This window comes from Amblyomma americanum, chromosome 1, assembly GCF_052857255.1.
Source record: "Amblyomma americanum isolate KBUSLIRL-KWMA chromosome 1, ASM5285725v1, whole genome shotgun sequence".
Lineage (NCBI taxonomy): Eukaryota > Metazoa > Arthropoda > Arachnida > Ixodida > Ixodidae > Amblyomma > Amblyomma americanum.
In genome coordinates, this window is record NC_135497.1 from 8,767,023 (window position 1) to 8,791,834 (window position 24,812).

At 43.8% G+C, this 24,812-nt stretch overlaps 2 protein-coding genes across 5 annotated transcripts in view; one reads left to right on the plus strand and one right to left on the minus strand.

Annotated features, from left to right (window-relative positions):
• Nucleotides 1–61: 61 nt before the first annotated feature.
• On the plus strand, nt 62–15,489 carry LOC144109777 (pre-mRNA-splicing factor CWC25 homolog). Its single transcript, XM_077642572.1, has 4 exons — nt 62–79; nt 8,802–8,854; nt 9,509–9,667; nt 15,375–15,489. The coding sequence occupies exons 3-4, from the start codon at nt 9,549–9,551 to the stop codon at nt 15,487–15,489; spliced, it is 234 nt and encodes a 77-aa protein (XP_077498698.1). The 5' UTR covers nt 62–79; nt 8,802–8,854; nt 9,509–9,548.
• The window catches only part of LOC144109739 (armadillo repeat-containing protein 8-like), a 114,493-nt gene continuing 104,960 nt past the window's right edge, over nt 15,280–24,812 (minus strand). For all 4 annotated transcript variants that reach the window (XM_077642568.1, XM_077642550.1, XM_077642536.1 and 1 more), the window contains 2 exons: nt 15,828–15,921; nt 15,280–15,575 (listed from right to left, as the gene is read on the minus strand). In XM_077642568.1, coding sequence (XP_077498694.1) covers nt 15,545–15,575; nt 15,828–15,921 — 125 coding nt within the window. In that variant the 3' untranslated portion in view covers nt 15,280–15,544. The remainder of the gene's footprint in view (nt 15,576–15,827; nt 15,922–24,812) is intronic.

Consider the following 24,812-nt stretch of genomic DNA (forward strand, 5'->3'; position numbering starts at 1 on the left):
CATGCCTAAGGAAGATGTAGCGGGGCGAAATCGCGCGACGTACCGCCACTGTGCAGGTTCGAAAGGAAGAATGCTGAAGGTGCCATATGCCGCAGCACACGCGGTCACGCCGGGCTTGCGGTGCATTTACTTTGCACAATTTTGTTCAGAATTGGAAACCTCTCAAATGCGATCTATGCTAGTTATGTATACAGCTTGTCGGGTCTTATACTTCAGTGAAGTTGTCTTAGAAAAACGACTATTCCATTTTCGCCTCATGACAGCGAGACTGCATGAGCAGAGCCCCCAGTGAAATTATATGCCGCGTCTTTGAATTTCACCACACCGTTGTATTCTTCGATCGACAGAGATGCACGTGAAAACGTTCTGCCAGCACAGACAAAATGCATTTGCTTTCAAGACATTGTACGCCACCGTGATATCAATCTGCATACGAATAGAAGTAAAAAATGTTGCATTCGCGCATTCACATGCAACCTGAATGACATACTTGTAGTTGGGCCCTGGATGCATGGCCTTTGTTATAAATAACGACACGATGATTTTTTTTTAAAACGGGTGGTTTCTGTAAGATATGTGTATATGTAAGGCAACAGTTTGGAAAAATTTCTTTTGTTTGTCTATGGCAATGTTGCCTTGCTGACTCGATGGCGAGCTGACGCAACCGGAGATGGAAGGCCACGGTGCATGTTAAGCTCAAAAACATGACCGAAAGCTTAAAATCGTTGGGCGCCGCATAACCTGCCCTTAGGAGTGTAATTCAATAGCACAAGAGCACTCCTGCACAAGAACTCCTCCTCTTTCATAGGTTCATAAATTGTGGGGAGTCATACCACTCTTGGCGCAGTGTTTAAGCCATGCGCCAGTGCCCCGGCAGGTGGCTATTTCAAACAGAGCCACCGATGGGGCTTGCGAGACACAGGTTGCTCTTCCCGACCTCCCGCAAGGCTAATTTTTGCGGGTTATTTGGGGGGCTGTCTTATCTCTCACCCAAATGAGCTGGTGTGCAGTTCCATGGTGAGCAGACGGGAATTACATTGAAATTATTTGAATTAATTTCACTGCCACCTGGTTTTTCATGACATCGACGGACAGAAGCCCACTTTCTTGCGAATGGGACCTCTAGTGCTGTCGCATTAAAAAGGAATTATACATTCCTTTTGCTAAGCTCCCATGTGCAGTCGCATAGTGAGCCACACAGTTGAAAGCGCCGATGCCTCACACCTTTAGCATTTGGGCAGTAAAGTCAAATCTGTTTATTAGGTTCTTTGCTGAGGGACTGCCACAATTCGGAACCTGTACACCTGTGTGAAAGCAGACTGGCTGTTGAGGTCACTGCAGACTGGGGCAACTTCCTAGTAGTCATTTAAACCTGACTAAGAGTATCGTGCATATTATCTGTGCTGCAACAAAAACATGGCACGGTTGTCAGTCTGCTGAAAAGGTTGCAAGAGAAACTTCCTGGGCTTGCAATTAAAGAAATCCGCTGGTTTCAGTCTGACAGATTCCCTCTCATGAAGAGCCAGCTCCCACATGAATTAAGATAGCCTCATAAGACCTGAGAAAAAGTTCTCTTTGTTAGCATTAATCAAAATATATTTCCATGGTCTAGGCATTCCCATGAATGCACACAAGAAAATTTCCAGGCATAGGGCTAGCAGCATCACTCCATGGGTCTCTGTGTATTGATAAACCTACAACATGACCTAATGACACTGATTTAGTTACTGAATACATACTTTTCTGGAAAGACAACCCAGAATTACAAATACTAGCATGGCCAACGGGAGTAGAAAGCTAATTTAGAATGTAGAAGGCTGCTTAGAGTGCCCCTCTTGTTACACAATTTCTGAAAATATGACAACGTGGGAGCACAGTGACTACTTCCTAACTTCCAGTAGCGCTTAGGCAGCAGAACTGGTGTTTTTTTTATTAGAATGCCACAACAGACACATCGGCGTTAAAATGCATGTAAAATCTGACAAGAATATAATGAAGTTATGGTGTAGTACAAGACAACCCAGTCTCGGTGATGACGCACGGATCAGTGCCTTGAATTTGTTTCAACTGCCTGGAGTTGTTTCACGTGATTTGAAATAATGTGCGCGGAGTTTAGTTTTTGCACTTAGTCTGGATCAGAAATAGTCCCCTCTCAGAAGGAATCAAACATGTAACATAGTTCGTGCAGCAGAATGGCTTCGTCACTGCATCACCACAGAGGCCAGGTCACATTTTCTGAAGGTTTCACTCGACGACATCAATGAAACCAGCATGGCAAAAGAATGTATAGCAGTAAAGGTGAACATGGAAGAGAAAAAATAGCAAGGAGAGCACTGAACTTGATACCTATGTAACAATGACGGTCAATGAAGCTACACGCAGCAGTGCGACAATGTGTTACTTCACACCAACACTCAGTAGGAATCTTTCCACAGAGGAACATTTTTCACCCTGTTGATGTGGCACACAGACATCAATATTGTGCTTCTGGTTATGGTTCATGTTTAATGTCCCAAAGCAACTCGAGCTATGGGACGCCGCAGTGGAGGGCTCCGGAATATTTCAGACCGCCTGAGCTTTATTTATGTGCACTGACACCGCACAGTACACGGACCTCTAGCATTTCACCTCCATTGAAATGCGACCGCCGCAGCCAAGATCGAACCCGCGCCTCTCAGGTCAGCAGCCGAGCACCATAACCACTGAGCCACCGCAGTGGCTGTGTTTCTGAATAATTATGATCAATTATCTTTTCATTCGTATACCAAAACCATATATATACTTAACTTTGAACTACTTTATGTAGAGTAAAAGGTTGTTAACTTCATTAGTTTACCTTACGTGCCGATTAGCACATTGTAAGGTGCATTGACATATAATTGAATTGGGTGCTTTCAAGATGTCTGTCAGCTTTCTCTTCATTAGGAAGTAAAAAAAGAAACAATGCAACTTCTGAGCTTCTAAGTGAACTGTGAGCACATCGCTTAGTGCCGGGGCAAATAAAGCATTCATGAATTAGTTTTAGTTAACTGGCAATGAAAAAAATTCTTACATCGACTTGAATCCATCTCTAGCACACCATTTCTTTTTACTCTTGGAACAGTGTTGTTGCGATACCAAGCATGAACACTGCTTACGAATGAAGTACGAATGAGCATAAAAAGGATGCTTGAAAGTTGATGCTGACTGTATACTGCTCAAGAACTGACACACGGGCTAGTTGGTCTTCATCATCAGACGGGTCACATCCGGCACCAGGACTGTCGTCTCTCATTTATCTCTATTTACAATGCCTTGCCCTGTGTCAATTGTGTCTTCTCAAGGCCTGCAAATTTCCAAAGGCCTGTGACTGTCTGCAGCCCATGTTTTGCTGCTGTCTTTCCGGTTCTTAGCCTGCCCTGGAATGTGGGTGTGCAGCTAATAAAGTTTTGTTCTTCTGCTGTCTCTTAACATTTGTGCTATCATTTTTCTTTAATAGGTGACTGTGCTGTCCTTAAATAGGGGGTTGGTGCAGGAGGTAACAAGAACACAGCATGGCACAGGCACAGGCTAGAAATAAGTATTCTCTGAAATAAGCATACATGCGTGGAGCAGTGTTACTTTTTCTGTATCAACTGAAAATGAAAGCACATGAACTGAACTGAAAGCACATGAATCATATCTTTTTTTTTTTAGAAAGTTAAAGCAAATGACAGCAATGTAATCAAAAAAATTTATTCCAGCACATGAATAGTACACGAGTTCGCTGCATCACCCAAACTGCAACATCTCGACAGGGTATAGTCCCTGGCAGTCAGTACAAGTGGTGTAACACAAATCTGTTGCATGAAAGATGCACAAATCATACCACAAACATGCAGACAGGTTTTCAGTGAACTTTTTCTGTATGCAGAGAAAACCCAGTGAGGTGCTGCATCCGCATTTGTGCATGCGACTTGAGCAGCATCACATTGTGTACGGAATGCAGTTCCTACAAACACAGACGAAATAAAATGTGCTGGAATCTGAAAGGTCATGTAAAAATATATTAAGCCAGGCATGCAAAATGAGCAGAGATAAATCACTTTCATAATTGACGCCTCCATGTTGTACAGTCGCCCTGGTATGGCTTCAGTAAGTTTGTCTTGGTTTGCTTGTCTTGCAAACGTTAACACATCAGAATGCATAAAATGTGCTCATTCTGCTAAATAGCTATTTCATATGGCAGGAAAAAACTATATCATTCAGGCCTTTAAAACTGTTCTGACCCTCAATTTGCACATAGGAGGTTGTAGCGTGGTATAGTGGTCCGGCCGCCAAAGATGACGACATGCCCCAGCACACCTGCCAAGCGTGAACAGGTTCGATTTTTCGTGGCTGCACAGTGGAATGGCGGCAGCATGCTGTCCCACTCGCATCTGACTGAGCGGGTCCTGTCAAATATATTTTGTGGAGACCCGACAACGACTGATGTCGGTACTTCTCCACAAATTTGGTGACTCCGGACTTCGCTTCGTCGCACTCTACTCCTGATCTGCGCTTGCCTCAACCGCTTAGCTAGACCTACCGCCGCCCAGAGCTCGAGTCCCCGGCTGCCTTTGCCTGCCTGCCTTCCATCGTGCAAGCCATGGCCATGGATTCCTTCGCTTGTGTACTGACTCCGTTGCCTCTTACGCCACCTCCTCGCGAGCCCGCAGTCTCCGCCCTCAAGCTCCCAAACTTCTGGTCATCAGACTCAGAACTTCAGTTCCTGACCATCAAGGCCTTGTTCCGTCAGCACCATGTCACTTCGCAGATGACCATGTTCGGCCACGCCATTGGTGCGCTCACGCCTACAACTGCTGCGGTTGTTTGCGACGACCTACGTTCTCCGCCTGCCGATCGCTCTTATGATCATCTTAAGGCGACGCTCATCCAGTGCACTTCTGAAACGGAGCAACGTCATCTGCAGCAGCTTGTTACCTCGGAGATCGCAAGCCTACCGAGCTGCTGCGTCGTATGAACGCCCTGGCTGGAAATGTGGCTACTGTACACAACAGCGCACTCCTGCAGGACCTCTTCCTGCAATGGCTGCCTCCGCAGGTGCGCATGATCCTGAGCGTGCCTTTGTCTCAGACCCTGGAATCCCTGGCTGAGCTGGCCGATAAGATCGATGCCAATAAGAAGGGAATCGGGTAGCGTTCAGGGACTGTGGCCTTGTTAAGCGCATGGCAATCACCGCACAGTCACCGCTCTTTTTGGGCACCATGTGGAGGGGCGATGCCCAAGGACTGCAGGAGGGAGAGACATATGAAGCCAAGGTCCAGCATGTGTCCAAATTCATGTTTGGCAACAGCAAGGCGATACAGTGCGAGGCAAGGAGCACGAGCAAACATGGGAGGCCCAGTCATCACAAGGTTGCGAGCGAGCATAATTGATCACTGGAGAAGATAGAAATTTTTTCTGTGGACTCTGGTATGCCCCTTATAAAAGTCTGAAAATTTTCCTCCCTTTGGTTTATGGGGGTTTAACGTCTCAAAGTGACTCGGGCTATGAGGGACGCCGTAGTGAAGGGCTCCGGAAATTTCAACCACCTGGGGTTCTTTAACGTGAACTCACATCGCACAGTACTTGGGCCTCTAGAATTTTTCCTCCATCGTAATTCGACCGCCGCGGCTGGGATCGAACCTGCGGCTTTCAGGTCGGTAGCCGAGCGCTGTAACCACTTAGCCACCACAGCGGCCCTTGGAGTATTAGTGCCTGAAGGGATATATGACTTGGAAAGTCCACAAGTCTTAGAAAGAATTTCTAATAAAACAAAACATCTTGCAATAAAAGGTTTCAGATGATATTCCGAAGGACATGAATGTCCGGCTATTACTATGTGTTTTCAAAATTGCTGGTTATAATTTTTGTTTGAAACAATTCTCTTCTAGTAAATGTGCACGAGGCAAGAAAGTAGTAAATTTTTGTGTGCACTGACATCACACAGCACATGTAACTTTTCTTCCATCAAAATGTGGCCCGGATTTGATCGAGCAGCCTTGAGCTCGGCAGCCAAATGCCACAGCCACTGAGGTGGGTGGCTTTGTTCACATCCACTGTAGTACTTTCACGGTGAAATCTCTGTACGTGCTTGCGTGGTGCTTAATTTTGCCCAGAGAGCTGCCTCTGCAGAAGACAACAGGGTGATCCTTCGAAAGCAAGTGTGCAGCTGGTGCTTTATAATGCTCTTTACTCAACTGCAACCATGTGCAGGCCAGAAGTGCAGGAGGGCCACCAAAGTGTGACAGAATCTGGCAGTCATCCCTGTGTTTCAGTGCGAGCATCAGCTTCAATAATGTGGAATCTCTAGCTGTAAAGTGATTCTCTCTGCCATTGAGCAAGCAGATGGTGTCAATAGCACACTACTGGGTACTAACAATAGCCAGGTCAAAACAGCAGGAGGGCCTCCAAAGAATTTGGCAAGCACACTGAACAGAATCTGCGATGGCACTTTTATGCCCTGTCTTCAGATGCTCCTTCCTGCCCAGGTCTTTTTATAAACAGGTTCATTATTTAGCCATTTCTGTCACTGCTCCCAATGTAATCATGAAATAGCTGGAAGATAGAGAACTCACTTGGTTAATCCCATCACCCGAGGTTTTTGTGCGCTACACCAATGACCCTCCCATGTCGGAAAGGCGTAACTACCTGCATTCACAACGCATCCGAATACCATCGACAAGCCACCCAGTTCACAGTAGAAGGAGAAGTGAATAGGCAGTTCTTTTTTCGAACAACCTTTTGATGCCGCGCTCTCATTTAGTGTGTACAGGATGTGTGCCCACACATGGCCTCTAAAAGGAAAGCAGTTTCCACTCCTCGTCCCTCGAGTAAATACAAGCACATGGCCAGAAGACATGAAAGATGACGAGAAAAATGTCTGCAAAGATCTTTGTGCAAGAGGCTACTCAAAGCTATCATAAACTCACTGGAACGGCAGCTACCAGGCCCTTCGCAATGAAAGTGGCAGAACAAGAAACTCAAGAACACCTCATCTATCTAGCAGCGAGTCATTGGCCCACATCTTACGGTCTTGGGATATTGAGGTACCAAACTTGAATGTACAACAGCTGACGGCATGCCACCAACAGACACACATTTGGGCGTAATTTAGAGTATCCTGTGTACAGAATTTGATCGAGTATACATTAGTGAAACATTAAAAAAAATCCTGAGCTGATACACCTCTGCTGAGGTACTTTTGAGTGAGTTGGCTCATAGGTGTAAATCGGGACAGTTAGTGGCATAAGGTCAGTATAGTATAAAAATATAATTTTAAAATGTAACAATAAATGAATAAACAATTTTTTTGTACAAAAGAAGGATGTCAAGATGTTACTTAATGGATATAGTCGTCAGGCAATATCCATTAATCTATTACAGTTCATTACATCCATTATTATCCATTTTTAATCCCTGTTATCAAGGAATTGAACTCTTGGCGAAATGAAATCGCGAGTTACCACCGTTTTTGAAATGGAGCCGGCTCGGAACAAAGACACCATGCTAGACATGATCGCACCAATGACGTTTTTTACAAAAGAAAGCCTGCCCCACACGTCATGAAATTGGTCGATTTTAATCATGTCAAGAACAGAGTTAACCACGATGCTTATTTCACAGAATATAATATTACTCAGGAATATGCGATTACTTACCCTAGAGTTCTGCGTAGGAAAGAAGTCCTGTCGTGGTATTGCACGAATTCATTTCTTCGACAATTTGTCATCTTGCGGGAACCTAACACGTGGGCTCTGCCATGTAGTTTTCGCAGCAGCGGGATACACAACCCTTGTTTGGCATAGCGTCGTTACGACAATTCCATTGCTATAGCGACCCATCGTAAGGACCCTTCATAAGTCACAGTAGGCACACAAAATCCCGCAACAGGTCAAGCACAACAGCAGCACGTAGGCTCTGCTACGACAAAAAAAACCCCTAAATACTGACAAAAAAAAAGTTCGGCGGATGCCGCCGCACAGTTCTCATCCACGTGACAAAGTAGTGACCAGAACTCATGGAAACAAACAGTTTTGTTTGTAACTGCAAGTTTTCATTCAGCAGACATAATGCTGTCTCAGTCTATCCTGGCATTTAGCAAACGAAATGAGTACTCAAGATTGCCATATGGTGCGGGCGCGGATGAATATGGCTCCCCCTCTTGCCTTCCCTGCAACAAAAGCTGTCAAACATGTCAACAACCCATCCCTCTCTTGGCCACCTCCAGATGACGCGTTTCATGTGATCAGTAGGAGCGCTTTGGCCTTCAAGTATAGGCGGTATTGGTCTCTGAGTAAAGGTGAGAGAAGGGAAGGCTCCCTTCAACCAACTTCTGCTCCCTGAAGAGGCAAAATGGGGGTGTCCCCGGGAGGAAGTGTAGTTGCTTCAGCCACCAGTTTGGTGCCTTACAAAATGAGGGGTTGCTTTGCTTGCTGCTGACTAGCGCAGCTGCCCAAGAAATTCCATGGGCTGAAAAAGTCAGAGGAGAGCGATGCCCCCCTCCTGGAAGAAGGGTGAAGTTGTGTAGCCTTGATTCTAGCTGATGGTATCTCATGCCAAGCTCAAAACGCTATGCAGCAAGTACATTCAGGATGATGTAGCCGATGAAGGGTGCAACTGCGCGAAGGGGTTAGGACAACATGAAGGAACATGTGTGTTCCGTCATGTTGTCCTCTTTCAGGCAGTTACAGCCTTCATCAGTATGAACCAACTGACCCAGCAAATCTTGTTGCAATGATGTAAAAATTGCTCATATTTTATCACAACACTTATGGTACCATTTATTTGTGGCATTGCAGTGTCGCCATAAGGAGGGGGAAGAGTAGTAGAGAACAAGAGGAAAACGATGCAGGTGAATTGTTAACATGTGCATGCAAGAACACTGGATAACTGTAGGCCGCTTTATCTTTCGCTAAGGTTAAACTGAACAAAGAATGCTTTGCAGAAAGAAAACGTAAAATGAGGCATTTGTTAGAAATTAAATATGCCAAAGGACCAAACGTATACCAAAAGAACATTTGAAGTATAAAAAAAATGATCACTCTCATATTTCATCAGGATATACAGAGCTTTATTAAGAGTTATTGATCAGTTTGGTCTCATCCTGCCCACCGCTGGTCCTGGTTAGCTTAGCTGGTAGAGTGACTGCTCTGGACAGATGGTGGTCCCGCGTTTGATCCCCTGACAGGGACTAGTTTTTCAACTACGAAGTTACTGTGAAAGCTGTACAGCTTTTGTGCCTGTAAAGCTGCACTTGTGTGGATGGTTATAATTACTCCCGTATAACTTGGTGCACAGCAACAATTCATTGCTTCATAGCAACAGTATAACAATGTAATGTAAATTATAAAACGTTATGTTCTATCAAAAATGCAACAGAGCTTGCCGTGTTGTGGGTACACACCAAGTGGACAGCCTTTTTTCAAACTCTTGTGGCTTTTGTTCCAGCAAGCCCTTCAGGGTGCATGTGTGTGGTGCTTTTATTTTTGTTACCGTTATTCACCAGGCCCCTGAGTGAAGAAGAGAAAGCTGCAGCTCGCAGAGAGATGATGGAGAATGCCCACTGGCGTGATGAGCAGTGCAAGACCTTTGTCAACCATTATTGCAAGAGTGAAGCAGTTGAAGAGGAGAAGCAGTACAAAAGGACTGGGGAAGGATTTATCAGGTAATGGGTGCCATACTATTTCCTAAAAACACATCCCATGCCAGAAGTCGTTTTTTAATGTGAGAGCATTACTTGGCTTGTTGTGCGAAAACCCCGCTGTAGCTAGAAAGGCATGGCAGGCACACATGGCAGAAACACCTCACAGGAGTGATGCCATCACCCCTTCTGGAGGGGCGGAGTGTCATCAGCCCCGCCCAGGCAAGAGAGGGAAACACTCCTTCTCGCACCACAGAGTGTGACTCTTCCCCCTCCAAGAATTGACTTCCTCAATGAATGGAAACAGGTTTGGGGGCACCCATCCTCCTCCTTGGGGTCCCTATACAATACCCCTTCACCTCTGCCTCATTGCACTGGGCGAGATGCCACTGTCCTGCCTGACTTGATATGGTTCATGTGGCATGTCACCTTTATATGCTAGGAAATATGATGCGTTACTGTCGTATTCATATAAATGGTAGAAATTACACAAAAGGGAAACGCCCTGCCGCTGCTGTCAGTTGGCTTTTGGCGAGGTTGCGGCGCTATGGAGTCAGTGTCGTCAGAGTTGAATCACTCAGGTCTACATCATCAGGCGCGACAGCAAAACATGGCCGGAGGTGACAGTTCATTGCCGACGACAAGGCGACCATCGCAACGCAGCGAAACGTGTGAAGCAAGCTGCTGCAGCAAAACGACGTTACCCCCCCCCCCCCCCCCCCCCCCCTCAAAGCCTCCAACAACTCAGCAACACAGCGACGAGCAATGCTCTCATATTTACACATCATAAGAATTGCTTGGGTGCTGCCCCCATAATTTTGTTTTCTTTGTTGTGCAGGTATATGTTCCACTTGATTTTGCTCAAAAGTGGAACCAGTGTTATATGAACTTGCACTCTATTAGTGATGACGGTTTCGGAGTGATCCAGTTTGTTGACTGTGCTTCAAAAGTATTTACAACAGTGGCTGTGTTGACTACTCTTCTCGTCCCTCGCTTCAGGCATTTGAATTTTAAACCGCACCACCTCGTAGCGAAAAACATTGAATGATATGAAGTGGCGACCCAAAAAAATGCCAGTCTGTGCAGTTGTAACTTGGCATAGTCTATCGATTCAGCTTACTGAACGCTGCTACGCAGGCACGTCTAATAGCCTTGAGTCAGCGAAGGAGCACAGAACTCTCGAGATTTCAAGGGCCTTTTAGTGATGGCAGCATGCACTCCCTGACATGGGGTGCTTGCAGCTACGCAAGTGAGAGCTGTACGATCGCTGAAAAATTATGGATTTATGGAAAATTATGGATAAGAAGGCAGGTTAGGCCACAAAACACTCCAGCGAGTGAGGTTCATTTCAAGAATAATTATAATTACTGTAAAGAATCAACATTTTGGTTTTAACCTTTTCAAGTTAAGCTTGTAGGCTGATTACCTGCATGCCTGCAAATTATTGGTGGGAACAGTGGCGCCACCATAGCCTGGTGTGAGATGGTGGAATCTTCTAATGGCGATCGAGTTTTTTGTGTGGCAGCAGCACAGCTCCTTCGAGTTCGATCTCGAAGGGGAATCTCCCAAGTCCTTCAACTCAAAAACTCATGTGCCCATGTGACAGGGCTTATTCTTGAGTCTTTAATGGGACTGTGAAACAGTTGCTAGTAATAGTGTCCAATATGCAGATTGAATGCTTTTGAGCGTTCAGATGAAATATGAGTCCTTGTAACGGAGCCAGCGATTTATTATGCATTTTTAAAATTCGCGAGCCGATTGATGTGCACTAGTGACGGTTTTTAGAACTATTTTTCAAAGTAGTAGACATTATGACTATGGTGATGTCATGGTGAGCGACAGGGCGCCCGGCGCCGCCGTATGCTACTATTATGATTTCACGGCTTGGTCTCAACACGGCTGGTGTAGAAGTGTATTATTTGGCTCAGAGAGTTCACAACAACACAATGTAGTAATTGAGTGAGTTTGTGTGCTGTTCAGAAGATGTTTCATGGTCCCTTTAAAACTTGTCTTTTCTCCGTGCCAGGCTGAAAGGTAGTATTTTTTTGTGTAGAAAGAACTCTGTGCTTCGATTCCTTTACACACCATGTTGCCAGTATTGAGCACCCGTGCTACTCTCCAATAGTGAAATTTTACATTTTTCCATTACTGTCACTTTTGCGAAAGGGATAAATATTTCATGCAGTGTGGCACATGGACCTGAAGATGAGTTAACACCACATAGCATTTTTATTTTACGTACATGGATTGAATTTATTGGCACTGGCATTATTCAACAAGATGGTGTTCTAATTAAATAGGCTAGTACTTGTACAAAATATTTGGCACTTGGGTTATAAATTGTGTGACGAGCAGGATAAGTTGATGTCCTGAAGCTGCACATGGACTAGAGGGACGCATATTAGAAGGGAAACTATTGTTCTGAGTGAAAATTGATTCTCCAGCTTTCTAGGTGTTAACGTTTCTCCAGCAGCAAGACTTTCATGGCTGAGAAAATTGGATCTAAGTTTTTCACCACATGATTCAAACTTGACGTCTACACCGCAGACCGTTTGCTGCAACTTTGAAATGAATGGCGGTCTACCATGCATGGCGTTTGGGATCTGCACCCCAAAATTGGTGTCCCTCTGCAATTGGCTGGTGATAGTGACACCTGTGTTTCGTTTCTTTTCTGGCTTACAAAAGCTCCATTTTCGGAGCAGTGGTCTCTTTTTTTTTGTTAGAATGCTGTAGTCTATCAATGCAGGCCAAGTGAATTTGTCCTCAGTGTCCCTTTAAATGCTAAACGAATCAGTTTTGAAAGTGCCTATAAAATGCACGCAGTAAACAAAGGCAGCTCAGTGTTCGTGCCTTGTGGAAGACCTTAAAAATGAGCTAGTAATTCACAAATCATTTTTAAAATTCCCATTCTCACACCTCGTGGCAGTCTCTGGCACAAATCCTGCCATGTGGCGTCTTGCAGATAGCGCGACATTGATCAGCAGGGGTTGTAATTGGCTCGCCAAAAACTGCACCACCATTCATAGGCGGAGGTGCAGTGTGGTCTTGGTATGTTATCTTTTACAGCGGGAGCAGTTTTACCAAGCCCCCCAGACTGAGCTTTAGTGTAATCCGACAACACAGCTGGAGCAACAGCAGAGCCATTGCGCTATCTAGAGTAAGATAGAACCAAAGAGAAGCCGATGGCCAAGATAGAACTAAGATAGAACCTCTTTCATTTCATTTTTCCATTCTGCCTGCTATCCCTTTATTTCCGCTGCCCCAGCTCAGGTGCTTCTGTAGCAATGGCAGATGCCGGGGCTAGCAAAAATCTTTTCCTTCATTTTATTTTTACAAATAAACGACCACTACTATTGTCAGGTGCGACTGTTTGCTAATCATGACAAACTTTTCATCGCACCTTTTAAAGTGTGTAGAAAGGAAATTTTTGCTTGCGTGTTTTTTTCTTTCAAGTGATGCTTTTAGAATTTAGTAAACGCACCGTGGTATTCGCCTACAACCGCTAAATAATTTATAATCGAACTTCTTGATGCTGTTTCGGTTCCAGTTTCATCAGCTGGAACGATGGCTGCCATGAAAAAAACGGCTATATAATTGTTGATACATTGTTTCTTGTCATTCCAAATCTTGGAACAGGCTGGCTGAAAGTGTGTGAATTAAAACTATGTGTCAGTAATTGTTTTTTTTTAGTGCTTCACATCACAGCTATCGTTCAGTTGATGAAACCAAAAAAGCATGAGGAGTAATTAAATAATGAATTATTTAGTGACCATAGCCAAATACCACATGGTGAACCATGTATTCCAATGCCTTATGCATCAGTTGAAAGAAAACATGCAGCTAAAATTAGGTGTCTATGCTCTTTCAATCACACTCACTTTTCCAGCATTGTTTGCCAACCTAAGGAAGTTCGAAACAAAAGCAACATGCACCAGTGTGCTTCCAATACCTCTGTCAGGCTAGCAAATTTAATGTCATTTGGTCTCTTTCGGGTTACACAGTAAAAAAGTAATGTCATTAAAGAATGATAGCTATGATGATCAGTGAAAAAAATATACAATTAAGGGACATCAGTGCACATATGTGTCTGAAATTGTTGCGTAGTATATTTTAAGAGAGTGTGCGAACATTTTTGTGCAATATTATAGGCTTCGAATATTACTTCTGGCCATGCTGCAGTACTTTAACCTTCAAAATCAAAGCCAAGTATAAAGTCAACCAACCACAAATAAATGTAAACAAACAAAATGGCTGGCACGGAAGAGTGTGGAAATGACATCCAAAAGGTGAAGCACTCAGTTATAGCTTTGAGTACTTCTGAGTTAAATGTACACGGAACGCCAGCCAACAATAAACACTCAATCCAGAGTGATCAACGGTCGCGGGCTGGGCCTTGCTCCAGTTACTGCCTGATTAGCTGAGGCGATAGTAGTTTCCCACTTCTGTATGATAGGTATATCCGTATAATTGACCCATGTATTATATATATAGTTGCTTTGAGTACTTGCTATTAGATGGTGTGACAGTGTTCTGCCAATTAATGACATATTTGCTATTGACAGGTATAAATCAAGTAGTTTCACATAAGAATTAACATTTTTCTTAGCAGAGTTAAAAAAATTTTGCTTGTTGCGTTGCTTGTTTCTACTGCATATCTGGTGTCCAGTGCACACATTCTGTTCGAGATTGAATGCGAATGAGTTCCCCAAAATCATTAGATGGGGTATGTCATTAGAATATAGTGAGATTAAATGTTCCTGTGTAACAGCCAATTAATGACATATTTGCTATTGATAGGTATAAATCAATGTTCCTCTGCTCCAAATTGCAATTTACCAGTGGCATCAAATCCACAACCTTGGATTCAGTAGCCAACTCTACTGAACTGCCGTCATGGGTCGATAATTCTATAAGTCACTGAGTTTACTGTAGCTGGTATACTTCAGTGCTATACTACTGTTTTAAAGGGACTAACAACTGACCAAAAAGTGCTAAAACATTCTTGAAAATGATGAGATCCTACCGCATATTAGCAGAATCATACATATTAATACAGGTGAAATGAGTATTTACAATTTTAATTTGGCATGGAAAATTGTTAAAACAACCTGAAGTAGCAATTACTGTGAAACCTTGCCATGATTGCTATATCCGTATAAATGACCCATGTATTATATATAGTTGCTTTGAGTAGTTGCTATTAGATGGTGTGACAGTGTCTTGCATCTGTTGGTCACAATGGTAGCATGGTTCATTAGAACTGACATTGAGAAGACTGTCAGTGTTCCATGATTGTTAATCAAATGCATGTAAACGTTACTAGTGTCCAGTTACTGCCTGATCAGCTGAGGCCATTGTAGTTTCTCACTTCTGTTGGCATGAAGTCGTATCACTGCATCCGCTTATGATAGGTTCCCTTGTCAGGATACATAAAAATGAGCACGCACGCTTATACAAAAATTGTCTGTAAAAATCTCAATTTTTAACAAGACCACTATGTGGAATCAGGGCAGCTTGATTACTAAGGTTGCCATTGCCCACATTGGGTACATAAAATTCAGTTGGTCTCTTTTTAGATGGTTCAACAAAGGGTGCATAAGGTTTATCTCACCCCTTATGCAATGGACACAGAGCACTTTTATGTACACAATTTAATTGTCTTCCACTACGTAGTCTTAAGCGCTGCATGGTGCAGAATCTGAGTTGATCATGCATGGTTGTCCCATTTCAGGCCTATGCTGGCAGAGGCTGCAGACTCTGGGAGCGTGGAAAAGCGCATCAAGCAAAAATTGTACACTGTGCAAAGGTCAAGTGGTGCCATGGACAGCCATTTTGCTAGGAAATAAATTCCTCAAGCAGCGCAGTATAAACTGCCTTCTCCAGCGGTGCTCTGTGCGAAGATCATGTAAACTGCTGCAGTGCAGTTTTCACCCTGCAAGCAAAAGAGCAGTGCAAAGGAATTTAGACTAAACTGCCACAAGGCTGCAGTAAGGTTTTCCTGCCTGCCCTTGTTTTAGCTGGATGTCACATAGCGTCCAAATAAATATCTTGCTTTGTGAGGGACTAATCCCCTGGTTATGACACATGGCATGCTCAATGTCTGTGACATATGCAGGTCGCTGCAAAATGCTCAAAAAGGGCTGACAGTTGCAAAGGAGCATATGACAAAGCTTGGTCAACATACTTGTCAAAGAGTGTTGTGTCACTAGTGATAAGAAGAGACTGGAGCAGCTTTGGGACCCCAAACTCTCGCAACTTGGACTGTCTTTCCCGAGCACCTGCATCGAAAGAACATGTCGCAATACTATTTGTTAAGGCATTTGAATTTTAATATTCCATTCAAGCAAATTGAAAATTTACACAAATCCTACTGTAGCACAATCTACAATGACGGTGGAATTATATTTGTGAGCACTGTATACAGGAATTACACAGAGCACTTTTACTGCAAGAGGACATTATACAGGATGTTGCACCTAAGCCTTTACACAATTCTTAAATATAGGCATTCTGAGTGAGAAGAGTTTTTTTTGGCCACAGCTAAGAATTAACTAGCAGGCTGGTTAACTAATATTGAATAATTAACTATCACTGTTAGGCTCCTGTTTGATGTGTAGCCCACTGTAAATAATATCCATATCAGTTTTTAGAATTTCGAAAATGCAGTTACCAACAGCACTGTGGGCCAACAAGTTTTGCCTATGTCGCGCCAAAATACATGCACTTTCGAGACGCTTGCAGTCAAAGCAACCTCTCGAGTGCACATAACTCGTCAAAATAGCCAAAGTTTGCTTGGGCACAGTGCCAAGTGTAACCGCGCTTTCGAAATTCTAAAAATGATGGGCTACATGTCTCTCAATAATTAAGGAACCTAACAGTAATAGTTGAAATGTTAGTGTACTACGCCGCTGACAACGCTACCAAAAAAAGCGCTCTTCTAACTCAAAAAGCCGATTTTTAAAAATTGTCTAAAGTCTTAGGTCAAATGTCCTGTATACACAGTTTTGTTGCTTACAAACATTGGTGCTAATGGTGACACTAGCGCCAAAGCACTTGTGGAATAAATGGCACGGCGTATGAAAAGGTCTGCGCTGGTGCAGACGTGTGTGGCGCTGGTTTTAATAAGGCAGCGTGGCATGCGAAGCGTTCCATGCAGCATTTGATAAGGCGCCGGAGCAGGTTATGCGCCCCCAGCTTTCGATGCTACTCTTCTTCCCTAGGGTAACTGCTTGCTCGAAAAATGCGCCCTCTTCAAACAGGAGGTCGTGTGGGGCTAAATTGCAGTGTTGCCATAACAAAAACGTTCAACAAAACCATGTATAAGAGGGAAGAAAACATCGCACAAAAGAACTGAAGACCATTTTCTCATGGGCAGCGCCACACTGGAGAAGTAGTGACATCTGCATGCTGCGCTGTGTACTTGTGTTCCTTTCAGCGTTTCTTTCCTAAATGGCAGCTTTCAACGAGAACAATGATCTGACATGGTTCTTGCAGCTGCGCCAATCCTTGTGTGCTATCGCTGGCACAGCAAGCCAAATGTATGTTGGACAAGCAACATATGCTCAGTGTAAAGAAACAATGCAGCTGGGAAAGCAAGATGTTGCTCTGCATGTTGCTTGGCATGTTGAAAGGGCAGAAATGGCGAACTGGTCACACTCTGCCAGCTTTGAATCTGGCACACTGGACGTACATGCGAAAAACATAAGGCTGCAAGAAGTGTTTTTTCAAAACTGGGTCGAATATTTTTACCAATATTCACTACTTGCATTAGTATCTGTAGAAAACAACAGCAAAGCACTAGTGGAAGTGTTGCTTTATGGTGCCATAGCATAGGCAGTTATAGCTATAGCTATAAAAAGACGTGGCACATCTCCATTCGGTAGTACACAGTCAGTATACAGGGCATCCCAGCTAGCTTTAACCAGTGTTTAGAAATATTCTTTGGCACTTGAGACGAGGAAGCAGATAAACACAGCCCTGTGTTGATTCCTTTTCTCTTGTCCTTGTTTGTGCTCGCGCTGTTCAATAAAGGATGCTTAACCAACTAGCCCACCAAAACGTTCTAGCACAATTACTTGAGATTAATTAACCAACTTTGCAAGCAACGAAGATGGGTGAAAAATCTGAATGAGAAAGTGTTAGAACAGCCCGAGTGAAGTTCCTAACTTTCCATCTATTATGTATTAGCCTTTTCTGCAGATGCCTGCGAAATATAAAGAAATACCATGTTTATGGTTTATGGGGGTTTAACGTCCCAAAGTGACTCGGGCTTTAAGGGATGCCGTAGAGGAGGTGTGACATGCCTGCTTGCGTACTGCGATTGCACTGCTCTCAAATGTTCAGCGTAGAAATGAACACATCTTTAGCCCAGTGTGCTGCCACTTAAAAGGTGGCAGGGCAGCGATGCAGGCTCTGGCTGTGCGATTTACGGGAGTGCAAGCAATAAGGGATGCGTCTGCTTATTGCTATCATGAACCGCTGGCGTAAATCATACAGCCAGCTGCTGTGTCGCTGCCCTGTCACCTTTCTGTTTGTTTCTGTTTGTTTCTACATGGAACTTTTGAGAGCAGTGCAATCGCAGCACGCAAGCGGGTATGTCACATAATATTTTTTCCTATTTCGCGGGCATCTGCAGCGAGAGAAAAACTAATACGTAGTAGATGGAAAGTTAGAACCAGTTCAATTGGACTGTTCTACAACATTCTCATTGGAATTTTTTGCCTATCTTTGTTGCTTGCAAAGCTGGTTAATTAATCTCGAAGTATTATGCAATTAAGCACAATACAAAAAATAGTGTGAATTACTCTATACAATAAATTACGCTAGAACGTCTCGGCGGGTTAATTGATTAGGCATCCTATATCGAACAGCACGAGCACAGACAAGCAAAAGAGATGGAAAAACAGGTGAACACAGCAATGAGTTCATCTGTTTTCTCGTCTCTTGTGCTTGCCGTATTCACGCTGTTTGATACAGGACCTATAGAACACCCAGCAACATGTATTTGGTCGCATCGCCTTAGAGTGCCGCGGCATATTTTTAAACCCTGGCTAAAGTTAGCTGGGGCACTCTGCAGATGTCGTGCATATAGGGAAATTACCTTTTGCTACAGATAACGACTGCGAACAAACTAGCACCACATCTTGGCAGGTGAGAGTGGCTAGAGCTACATATGAGCCATCTGACATCGGGTGTCAAGACATTTGCTAAATCCGCCCGAGCCTTGCCGCGTCACCCTATCCTAGAGGCCACTTATGGGCGTTGTGAATGCTGCTGCATGAACATATGGTGTTGCGGCGCTGAACCCTCCATTCCGTGCAAGTTCAAACTGATGGAGGCAGCATGCTGTGCGGCGTCAAAAGTGGGCCCTATTTTTGTCACGGTCATAGAAGAAAACAGGCATACTTCATGCCCACTTTTTTAAGCTTATTCAATAACGAGAATATATGTGATTTGTTTCGAATCATTTTGAACAAGCCCTATTTGATTTGTTAAGTGAATTGAGTAGGAGGATATTCAAAAATTTAGAATATTTATTTGTACACCCCCTAGAAAAATGCTCTCTACATTTATCATCATCAGCCTGACTACACTCACTGCAGGGAAAGGCCTCTCCCATATTCTGCCAATTAACCCAGTCCCATGCCAGCTGTGACCTCCTTATCCTCGCACACTTCCTTATCTGATCTGCCTACCTAACTTTCTGCTGCCCCCTGCTACACTTCCCTTCCTTTGGAATCCAATCTTTTAACGTTAATGACCATCGGTCATCCTGCCTTCAGATTATATGCCCTGCCCAAGCCCATTTCTTCCTCTTGATTTCGACTAGGATGTCATTAACACGCGTTTGTTCCCTCCCCCACTCTGCCCTTTTCCTGTGGCTTAAAGTTCAACCTATTATTGTCCTTTCCATAGCTCGCTGTGCTGTCCTCAATTTAAGTTGAACTCTTTTTGTTAGCCTCCTAGTTTCTACCCCATAGGCGAGTACCGGTAAGATACAACTGTTCTATACTTTTCTCTTGAGAGATATTGGTAAACTGCCATTAATGCGCCTGCCAAATGCGCTCCACCCCATTCTTATTCAAGTTATTTCACTTTTGTGATCTGGATCTGCGGTCACTACCTGCCCTAAGTAGACTTATTCCCTTACCACTTCTAGTGCCTCGCAACAAATTGTGAACTGCTGTTCCCGTGCTAGACTGTTGAACATTACTTTGGTTTTCTGCATTTTAATTTTTAGATCCACAGTTCTGCTCTGCCTGTCTTAACTCATTGATCATGCCTTTCAATTCATCCCCTGAGTGACTCAGCAAGGCAATGTCATCAGTGAATCACAGATTACTAAGATATTCTTCATTAACTCTTATCCCCAGCTGTTCCAATCCAGGCCTCTGAATACTTCCTGTAAACAAGCAGTGAATAGCATTGGAGAGATCCAGTCTCCCTGCCTAACACCGTTCCTTATTGGTATCTTGATTTCTTTTACGGAGGCAATGTTATCAGTGAATCGCAGATTACTAAGGTATTCTCCATTAACTCTTATCCCCAACTGTTTCCATTCCAGGCCTCTGAACACCTCCTGTAAACAAGCGGTGAATAGCATTCAATATATCCTGTCTCCCTGCCTAACACTCCCTTATTGGTATCTTATTGCTTTCTTTGTGGAGGACTATGATGGCTGTGAAGCCACTACAGATACCTTCCAGTGTTTTTACATATGGCTGTACTGTACACTGATTTTGCAAGGCCTGCATGACTGTTGAGGTTTCAAGTGAGTCAAATGCTTTCTCGTAATCTATTAAGACTGTATACAATGCATCTGTTATTTATCGGTCCGGGTTATAAAATATCCTCCTGCTCAAACTACTGACCTGTTTGGGTTCAAACACCGATCACAAGGTAGCTGATGGTGGTCTACATCTTTTTTTATAAGTAATTTAGCATAGCAACTTGCCTGGATTTTCTGAAATCAAAAAAACCTGTGTTGATGGAGGCAGATTTTTTTGTTGAGGCGGGTGGAACAGTAGATTTGAGAGGCTGCGCCATCTGGCAAACTGCGAGGCAACCAATGTCCTGGCTTGTACCGGGTGTGGGTCTCGCAGTTCGCCAGATGGCGCAGCCTGTCAAATCAGCTGCTCTGCTTGCCTCAACAAAAATTCTGCCACTGCCGACTGCAGTTTTTCACTGATTCCAGTTTCAGGCAAGTTTCGATGTTAAATTACTCATCTAAAAATGTAGACCATCACACTATACCTTGTGGTCGGTGTTTTAGCCCAAATTAGCCAGTAGTTTGAGCAGGAGAATTTTTTAAAACTCGGACCAATATATACAGACCATGCTATTGTATAGGGGTTGGTTAAATTCTGTGCATTTAGCTATGACCAGAATTAATAATGTGAGTATGGTTCTTGGGTAGCCTTTTGAAAGCTTGCTTGGCCATTTGGTTGTTTGCAGTCTAAGGTTTTCCCGATTCTGTTTGTGATTACCTTTGTCAGTACCTTGCCCATAATTTTTCAAGTCCTTGATGTCCCCTCCAACAAGCGGAAAAAAAAAGCAAAGTGGAGTGCCGCGACACCGCACAACAAGATCAGCATCGGTTTCTATACATCCGACTGCTGGCCCGTTCTGCTGAGCTTTCATTTGACAAGTGAATAATTGTTTACGAACTGGCTAATGTGGTCTAAAATTTTAAAATCAAATCGGAAAGATATTTTTCTTTACTTCATTTTTTTTGCGTTTTTGTTTCAAACTATGGTCAGTGAGAGGTTGTTCGCAATGGCCCTTGAGATTCCAATGGTCATTCGCAAACTTCCATTGGGTTGATGTCCATTTACTCAGTGGGCACTGAAACTGCCCGTGTGACAGGGGTATTACACTTATTAACTTTGATAGCTTGACCAATTCTATTCTGTCTGTTGGGTTCAGAGGCTTTCATGCTTTGACGCTTCTTAATTTGATCTTCCATCTCCTGAGAGAGCTTACAGATCCTGTCTAACTGCCATACTGCCTACTTCTACTGCACACTGTGTAAAGAAATCTCCGAGAATATCGTTCACTGCTTGAATACTAAGGTCGTCTTCCTCTGTTAGAGCCAAATATCTGTTCTACAGTGAGATCCTGAATTTTTCACTTTCCCTCTTTCCACTAACCCAATGATAGGCTTCCTTCTTACTAGTTTCTTCCGTTCTCTGTACAAGTCTGGGTTAATTCAATACCCCACCATCCTATGGTCACTGCATCGAACTTTGCCAAGGACCTCCACATTGTACAATACCAGGGTGAGTGCACAATATGAAGTTACTTCGAAGTTATTTCATTTTTAGTCTTTCCATTCGGGCGTTTCCATGTCCACTTCAGATTCTCCGTTTGTGCGAGAAGATATTCATGATCCGCAAACTATTTCTCTCCGCGAACTCTACCAATAACTCCCCCCTGCTATTGCTGGAGCCTATGCCACAGTCACCCACTGCCTGGTCTCCCGCCTGCTTCTTGCCTACCCTGGCACTGAAGTCGCCTATCAGTACAGCAAACTGTTTTCACTTTACTCGCTGCCGATTCCATGTCTTCATAGAAACCTTCCACTATCTGGTCATCGTGGCTAGATGAAAGCGCGTAAGCCTGTGCCACCTTCAATTTGTACCTCTTTTATGCTTAATTACGATAACTGACACCCTCTTGGTAATGCTATAGAATTTCTCTATGTCGTCAGCTATATCCTTATTGACCAGGAACCCCACACCTAGTTCTCGTCTGTCAGCTAAACTACAACAGCATAGTATGTGCCTACCGTTTAGCGTTGTATACACTTCATTTTTCTGCCAAACCTCACTAAGCCCTATGACATCGCATTTAGTACCTCAGTTCCTCGAACACCACTGCTAGAATAGCTTCATTCGTATCCATTGTTTACTCTTTTAACCAAGTTTGTGCTCATAATGTGCCATTATGCTCATTCTCACTGTAAATGGAACATATTTTCCTGGTCCCTCGAGGTTCCGTTTAATGAGAGTCCACTGCATACATTTTAGTTTCTTACTTTGGTCCATATACGTCTCAACGTGGTGTTCATATCGTTTTGTTGTCTACCTCGTTCATTCCTTCCTCTTTTACCGTGAACGCGGGTGCACCATCTTAACAGAAAGCTGCTCGTGCATTTTCGTGCCCTCCAACACACATCATATTTCATGCATACCGTGACACCTGGAAGCGAAAAGCAAGGCAAAAATACCCAGCGAGGCAGGGCCATCATGTACATTGCGCCTCCCTCTAAAAATGCAGCGGAAATAAACTTCGATAGCTAATGCTTGTTGACCAAACCGGTGAGAGAAACCAAAGCGGGCACGGCTGCAGAAAATAGGAAGATAGGTGAAGCGGATGAAATGGGCCTTGCACGCTGCAGAGCCAGAGGTGTTCACCTGGCCAGACCAAGATCAAGGTTGGTCCTCTTTGCCACCCTCTTTCTCGGGACCTGCTCCGTTTCCTTTCCCCTCCTGTTCCCCCTTCCTTGTGTGTGCTTTCTTTTCCTGCTCTTCTAAAGTTTTTAAATAAACCAGACTTAAGCGGAATCAAACGTGTACGCATAGCTTCTGGTAGGCTTCTGCGCATGAGGCCTCACCACCTGAACAAGTCTCTGTGCAGTGCCGTTGTCATTAAGAGCGGCTCAGTCATTTCATGTTGTAGCTCCCCAAAAGAGAAGACGAGCAGTTACAAACATTTCACTACAAAGGTACACAGAAGGGGGGCGAAAATGCTTTACTGCAACGGCGATAACTCTGCTGATAATGAGTCTTTTCAAAACATTTTTGCAGCTGTGTGTTCCGGAGATGCCTGAAAACCACCAAGTTATAACAAAATATCGACCAAAGGGTGGTGGTTGGTCCTCTAAAGCGTACGGCAAGCTACTGCTTGAGATTGAAAGAATTCAGATGGAACCTGGCGTGTCTTTCTTTCTTCAATACGTGACTATGCAGCATTGTCTTAAGGGGAGACACTGGTCTTAAAATCATTTTCCTTACTTTCCAACCACAACCAAAATTAATAAAACTTTGTAGGGTTACGCAGTTTCTGGTGCCGATTCCAAAAATGCTGTTATTTTTGTGTGGTCCAATTAGTTCTTAAAATAACTACAAACAATGCTTCAAAGTTTGTGAAAACAATAGGAACATAACCACTTAACAGTGGTGCTCCAGCTGCACCATTTGCGCCATTCTGATACATTTACATTTTGCTGCGCCAATCTGCTCCAAAAGTGGCAAATTGATCAATATTGCGCCTTAGCTGCGCCAAAACGAAGGCCCGCTCGCGGGTAACCTACTACTTTTGCAACCGTTCAGGCTTTCAGTTGGCAACCTACTAAAGCGTTTCCGCAGTTGGCAACCCAGGGCGCTGGTGGTCTGGCTCATGGTAGAATTTAGCAGCCAGTTCATTCGCGCACGTGGAGGAAGGAAAGAACTCTGGAGAGGCGGTTAAGTCACATTTTTTGAAAGAGTCTCGCCCTACTTGGCTGCCGTCTCAGTGCACTTGCGCATCAGCAGTAGGCATTGCAGCAGATGACTCCGCTGTGCCTAGTGTTGCTATTGGCTGCGCCATCGGGTGACTTCTGGCACATTTTTTTGGCATGCGACTCGGATAGGGAGGGCATTTCGCGAGTTTTCCTTCCTCCATATTTGCACATCATGTCGGTTGCATCATGTTGGTCAACACTGAAGAGGGCCGAAGAAGTATCTTCTGGTTGAAGAAAAAAAGACTAGAGCAGGTCCAACAAGGTCAAGCTTTGTTGGAACAAGGGAATTTCAGCATTGCTGATTCACTTTGCGAGCTTGATGAATTTGTAAAAAATTCCAAGAAGCATTGACATAGTGCCAACATGAAAAAATAATAGTTCTAGTGAACGTGTCCTTTAGACTTTTAGTGAAGCACGCTTGGCTGAATTTGCGTGCAGGACAGTGGCAGCATTAATAAAATATTTTGTCTGTTTTTTTGTGAACACCTTTCTTCTGTTTTTTTTTTTCTTGCTAGCTACACATGGCTGAACATGACGTCGTTAGTAACAACCTCTTCTGGGTGACTCCTTTATTCCTTTTGTACTGCTCCTGGGTTGCTCCACAATTATTGTTCTGATACAAAGGTGCTCCAATAATTGCTCCAGAACTTGAAATGGCTGGACCAC